The sequence below is a fragment of the Apteryx rowi genome, unplaced genomic scaffold (assembly GCF_003343035.1).
Source record: "Apteryx rowi isolate R43461 unplaced genomic scaffold, aptRow1 scaffold_91, whole genome shotgun sequence".
In the NCBI taxonomy this organism is placed as follows: domain Eukaryota; kingdom Metazoa; phylum Chordata; class Aves; order Apterygiformes; family Apterygidae; genus Apteryx; species Apteryx rowi.
Genome location: NW_020451216.1, coordinates 592,620 through 599,232, shown reverse-complemented (window position 1 = coordinate 599,232; position 6,613 = coordinate 592,620). Strand labels below are relative to the sequence as shown.

The 6,613-nt window shown below is 36.7% G+C and overlaps 1 protein-coding gene across 3 annotated transcripts in view; it reads left to right on the top strand.

The window, feature by feature from the left end:
• The window catches only part of WDR48 (WD repeat domain 48), a 28,378-nt gene that overhangs the window by 386 nt on the left and 21,379 nt on the right, over window positions 1-6,613 (top strand). The window contains exons 1-2 of one of the 3 annotated variants that reach the window (XM_026091560.1): window positions 16-1,513; window positions 3,188-3,334. The exons of 1 other annotated variant lie outside the window; for it this stretch is intronic. In XM_026091560.1, the coding sequence (XP_025947345.1) occupies window positions 3,302-3,334 (33 nt within the window). In that variant the 5' untranslated portion in view covers window positions 16-1,513; window positions 3,188-3,301. Of the gene's footprint in view, window positions 1-15; window positions 1,514-3,187; window positions 3,335-6,613 lie in introns of those variants that run through there. One more of the 3 variants, XM_026091561.1, reaches the window with a different exon arrangement.

Genomic DNA, 6,613 nt, shown 5'->3' with positions numbered 1-6,613 from the left:
AGCGTCCCGCGGTCGCTAACGTCCGTGGAGGGGCGGGCAGAAGTGCTGCTGGCGGCTGAGCGGGGTCAGGCTCCCCGGCCCTGAGGCGGCAGAGCTGAGGCACCCCACCCCTCTTCCCTTTCCAGCTCCCGCTAAACGTTTCTTAAARGAAGACCGTGGCCAAGTCAGTCCCGTGGGTGTAAACTTTCTTAATGCACCTGAGACATGATCAGACCTTGTGGTGTGGCTCGTAGGGCATGTGTCCACGTAGATACGAGTATACTGAATAACCTTGTTCAAGATTGGGATTAGTAAAATACCTATAAAAAGCAAAGACTGTTTTTAACAGTAAAAGTGATTAAAATGATTTTATTATGATCCTTAACATTTTTCCCCCCATGCTACCAGCACTTTAAATATTTTTACAACTTTCAGCAAAGATTGAATGTTTTATCAGTGTGTAAAGCTGCCTACCTCTAGTGGCAAGTTCATGTCTCAACTGTATCTAGCCATTGTGACCGAAAGAAATGTTGATTAATTCTGAAATAGTGCCAGGATCCTTCCAAAGGTGGGTTCAGTTTTTGAACCCATCTTTTGTATTTTGCTGCCCAGAGGAAATGTACTATTCTCTATGGCCTTTAGTGTTTTTYCACAGTTAGGGTAAGCACTTGGCCTGTACTGTGTTAAATAAAGAATTCTCTTGCCCTTCCAAAAAAATCCTCTGAYAGTCTCTAAAATACAAAGTATCTGAAATATAATGTCCCTTTATTGACTTCATTGCCTGTCTCATAKACAAGTTCTTGCAGGTCGTTCTCATAAGAAGGGGATTTTTATGATAACTAGGTATTTCTTTGATGTAGTCCTATTTCTTTATGAAGTATTATTTCCCTGACAGCAACATACATCAAAGGGGACATAGTTCTTGTTTACTACTACATGCCTTTTCCAAACAGTACTTAGCTCAAAAACTTGTATTTACTGGTGTTTTTGTGCTGGTTTATGATGTATCCTTCCTCTCATTGTGCTACATTCTGTTTTTCACTCATCCACGTATTGCTCTGCTAATCTGTCCCTCAGCCCATATTCTAGATTTGGTTACACGACAAGCATAGGTCTTTTTTCTCTACAAGCATATATATCAAGCCTTGAGTAAAAGCTGTGTATTTTCTTGCACTCTTATTATTTCAGCTACTTGGTTAGATACAGGATTTTGTTCGTGTAATGGAATCCTAAGTGGCTGTTATATCCATCAGCCTCAGCAAAGTTATAACCACTAACAATTTCTTTTTCTTTCCAGTGGCTGAGCATTTAGGGTGCTGCTGCATCAAGCTTATTAGAAACTTTTCTTATTTAAAAAAAAAAAAAAAAAGAGAGAGAGAGAGAGTTTTCTCCAGAACCTATGAGGCTAGGGAAAAAGGCTTTCAGAAGAATGCCTCTTGGGCATGGAGGAACTTGATTCTTAACCTCACATGAGAGCTGGTTCAAGTTTATTGAAATCTGAACTATTATTATCTTAGATGCATCCATCTTATTGGTAAGCAGAACACTTCAAAATAGTCAGTTTAGGGCATTTCTGTGTATATAACTGTATGTGTAGGAGGACTTTATTATAATAAACATTTTAGGCCTCAAAATAAATTCCCTGCATAAATAAAGGTAAGAAATGTAATTATTTACATTTAAATCAGGCATTTAAAATGTCTAGTTGAAGGCTGTTTGCATTTCTTAAGCTTAACTATGCATATGTGAAGGGTGCGATAGTAAGGCTGCCTGAGCTGGGGAAAGAATGGGGGYGTAGAGGTGTGGGGGTAGTAGGAACTATGTGGTGAGAAAGAGTTGGCCATGTGCTATAACTCTCAGATATGTTACTGTGAATTAAGTCAAGATGAAGCCACTTTTCAGCAAGTGGCTTAAAGTAGCTGTATTTGAGAGGTTGCATTGTAACTGCTCTTCCAAACCTGCTGCCTGGTCTGTGTAATTCCCCTGCCCCAACTCCTTTGGCATAAGGGGTGAATTTCACTGTTAGTGACTTGGATCATTATCTCAATTATGAATTTATTGAATCAATTTTAAGTACTTTTTGTCATGCACTAAAATATCCTGTACAGAATAAGAAAATGYTTTTGCACTGAGTTTCTATCATATTTCTGCACTAATACTGTATCATGACAGCAACTGGAAACTGGTGAAACAAAAACATCCCCTTACATTTAGAAAATATTTCAGCTACTGATTTTCTTTAATAGTAGCATGTATTAAAAGCATGCTAGATTTTACATGTATTAAATGCCATAATATATTAGATTTTTAATTATGTAATACAGAATCAAAAGAATAGGAAGTCAGTTGACTCATTGTAAAAGAATAGGATGAATTTCTTCATACCTTCTGTTACTTTTATTCTAGGGTCTGGAACTCCTGATAAAAATTCAAATATAGGCATATCCTTAGTTAAAAGCTTATTCTAAAGTGTATCATCTGCCATACAAAGATGCTAAAGAAATAGATTTCTTTTTCTTGATTTTTTTTTTCTTCTCTCTTTTTTTAATGTAATTGATGCCAAATGTTATGGAATCCTTCCAGTGATTTTGAGAAATGCAAATTGTTTTTTTAATTGTCTTTAGTAACACTTGTGCCTATGAAAATTTTCTCTACTTATGAACAAGGAATGCACACTGTCAGATCTTGGCTGTTCACCTTATGGTCCGCTGTGATGGTGTGCTGGTATTTTTAAAGTAGATTTGAGAAATGGAGATTCTGCCCTTCCATTAGGACAAGGTCTGTAATAGATGTAATGTAACAGGGTAGCAAAATTTCAGATCAGCTGATATACTTGTCCATAAAGGAGAAACATCATAGGTCCTGCAAGAACTTCACTTGACTTTGTATGCTGCAGTGTATCTGTTGACTGTAGCTTTAGCTCTGGTGCTCCAAAATAGTCATTAAAATGATTAGTCTGGATCCATTCAGCGTACTGAACCCCATAAATTCTTTATAATGAGAGTCATCWCTTTGTAATGTTTGTGCAGCGTTGTGAACGATTCTTATTCGTTATGGGAGTTTGTAAAAGCTACTGCAGTATAAAAGTAGGCGGCCTTGGTCGCTGTTAAAATGTTTCATCACCCACAAACCTTGCCCCACTCGGACCTTTGTGGCTTGAAACTGCTTGTGGACCAACCCAATGAACAGGGTAGTAACGTGCGCTTAGTCTCCCCTGTTTGCAGCGTGGGCCGGTTTGTGCTTAGAGGCAGAGCCTCCTGCTGCCCTTCGTGGTCCTCTCCACCTGTAATGCGGCGCCTCATCCGGAGTGTTAAAAGCCTGTATGACGTGGCTGAGAGCTGAAGTTCATCGCACGGTTTGTCCTCAGCTGAAAACCTGTTTCATTTATGTTATTTACRTAGATGCGTGTGTATTTATATAGGCATATGTATATATAATATATATGTAAATGCATATATATGCATTATGCATAATCTATATATAACATATATAAATGCACATATAAAAGCATATAAATGAAGCATATAAAAAGCATGTGCCTTCAAACACTTTTGTATGTGTGTATACAAATACACATATATGCTTTTTTGTATTTATTTGTGTAATTATTATATTTACTAACAGTTGTTATATTTATGTACTCAATGTCGCTCCAATTTTTTTTTTAAAACAATGACTTTCAGGCCTTTTTTTCCCCCAAATAATGGTATAATGGAGAATCATATGTGGATTATCAGCAACCTTCCTCTGTTTATCTTAGGGAACTTTTCATTTTTGTCAACTTGCCTGCTGTCCCCCCGTCTTACACAACCTTCAGGCCRTTAAATCAAGGATGTAAGCTAAGTTGCCGTTGTTCTTATCGATCTGTTTTAAGTTCTCTGTGTTACGATGGGCATTTCAAACACCATTTCACAGATTTCACACAAGCCTTATTTTGTCCCTCKGTGGCATGTTAATATATAATTAATGTATTTGAATACAGGTCCRGATACATCTGGCATTACACCTCTGCTTCTAAAAGTTTATATAACAATTATTTATTTCAGTCTGAATGGATCTTTATGGCTTGCAAGTRTAGACCATTTAACACAGTTTGGATGAAAAAAGAAATTCGTTATATTTCCCACAGAGGCAACTGACAACTAATAAGATGTCATTAGGCTCCAGTGGGAGTTGGAGAAGTCAGTATTTGTGCCATACTTACCATTTTCTGTTCACATTGTGTTCRTGAAAAGTGGTTCATCGTGCTGAAAACTCTTTCCTTATCTAACTGCCCTAAAAATAGAAGCAGTATTCATCTGAAATGATGGTGTGGTATCCAATAAACTTACTGAATGCAAAACCATTTTCTGTCATCTTAATTTTCTCCCCTTTGTGCTTCCAAGGACTTTTAGTGAAGATAATTGTTTAATATTAGAAATAAAGGAAGAATTAAATGGAACKCTTACCTAATTTGCATTAGTATCATTTTTGTCATTTAAAACTGGTTGACACAGTTGCTTCTTGTGAGATGCAGAAAACTGTTGTTACCTGTTCTTTATACTGTACGGATTTGTTTTTCTTTCTACTCCTATATCTTAAATTTAAAAGTGCATATCAGGAAAGATATGCAATTCATTCTGTGAATGGAAAATAAAGCTTTGTAAGTTATAGAATTGTAAGCTTTAGGAGAGACCAGAATTATTGGTTAAATTTGGTGAACGGTAGCAGTGGCCGCTGGGTAATTTTGCAAGTGTCAAGCTTTCCTTGTTTTCTTGCCCTTATTTTTTTCTATCAAAGCTGTTGGGTGTTTACACAAAAAACTGAACAGTAARAAATAAAATTTTAATCTCTTCAATTCACTTGTTGTTGCAGGGTTACTTTGTCAAATTTCTCACAGGGAAGAAGGATGATATTATATTTCATCCTGAACTGGTAGTGAACTCTAGGTTTAGCTCTTAAATCCRCTACAGACTCATTAACCCTGAAACAAAATAGTTGCTCTTGTTGGCTCAATTTATTCTCTTAAAATATAAACAATACTTTCCAAAAAGGTGTTTGACCAAATCCACACGTGGAAGTTATTAAAAGGAACCTAGGTCAAATCTGCATTTGCTGGTTTAGCAAAATGAATTTAGAGTGTGTATTTTATCCTGTAATTTCTCTCCTGGCTAAAGGTTGGTATGGATATAATTATTGTTATATAAAAAAGTTTTTATTGATACTTGTCTTATTTAACATGGGGAATCAAAATCATATTGACAAAGTTTTTTGTTTTAAACTCTAGCAAAGTTAAAAAGATCTCCAAATACAGTGACTGTGGCACATATTTTATAGTGAAGACCTGACTTAAATGTCATTTTTGACATCTCTTTTAGCTGTGTTCTTGGTCACTGTTATTTTGYTTAGCTTATTCAAGCTTTTTACTGTCAGTTTTCAGTAAATACTGTTACAAAACATGAGTCTGTGGTGTTGTATCTAGCTTCACCCTAATTCTTATGAAAAGGAAATTAATAATTTTCAGATGTTGTGATTAMAAAGAGTCAGATATCAAGTCCTGTGATGAAACTGTTTTCTATGAAAATCTAGATTCTTGTCCTATTGAATATTTCAGTGCTGTTCACGGTTGAAAATGGTTGTCAGTTTTCAGTTTTTCCCTAATCGCTTATCTTTGACCAGTGCGAGCAGAGCACCTGGTTGCACCAGCACCCACCATTTCAAGATCTTCCAGATGGCAATTTAATCATTATGCAAACTCCTTTATAGCCAGAAGTGAAAACCATTGTTTTACTACATCTTATCTGTATGAGGGTTTTTTTGCTATCGGTTAATCAGTGTTAAATAAGAACTATATGCAGTTTAGGGAGAAATTATTTCATCTGTTGCATTTTAAGAAAGATTAACATAGAAATATCTGAGTCTCAATTTTCCCTGTTCTATGAAAGTATTGAAAAGCAGTATGAATTTTAAAGCCATCCTTTTGACTTGTGTTTTGTATCATTGTGTTAGACCTTGTCTTTGCTTCTAACATTCTTCCACTGAAGCAGTCTGTCTGGGTCTTCTAAATGCAGACCCAACTTGATCAAGCCGTATGAGAAGCTGCACGCAAATCTTGCTGTCAACATTACAAAAAACAGTTTATTTAAGTACAGGCAGATCCCATGTTTCCCTCCATCTCCATTTGTTTATCAGAAACTGTAAGGCTTGATTCATTTGAATTTTAATATTAAGACACTATTATGCATGTCAGACTGTCATCTTATAACTTCTCCTGAAGCTTTGTGTGGGTGGGGACTTGAGCATGGATAGCAAGAATACTATGGGTGAGTCTGGAATGGGTGAGAGAGCCTGAGAGTACTGGAAATCGGGACACAATCTGAAGTTGGGAGGAAGAGCTGAGGCTCTGCAAGGATTATGAGCGGCTACCACAGACTAAATATAAGCAAGAAGRGCTTTAAAGGCATCGTGACAAAGGTATTGCTGGAAATTGTAATAAATGGAGCTGTGGAATGGTAATAGGGAGCGTTARGACAGAAAGATTCAGGTGGCTCTAATTTTGGTCCTCCAGTGTTGCTCTAGCTGTTGCGGCGGTTTCTAARACAGAGAGAATAGGACCGGCTATACGGTTTCTCGAAGCATCAGTTTTCTTACTGTG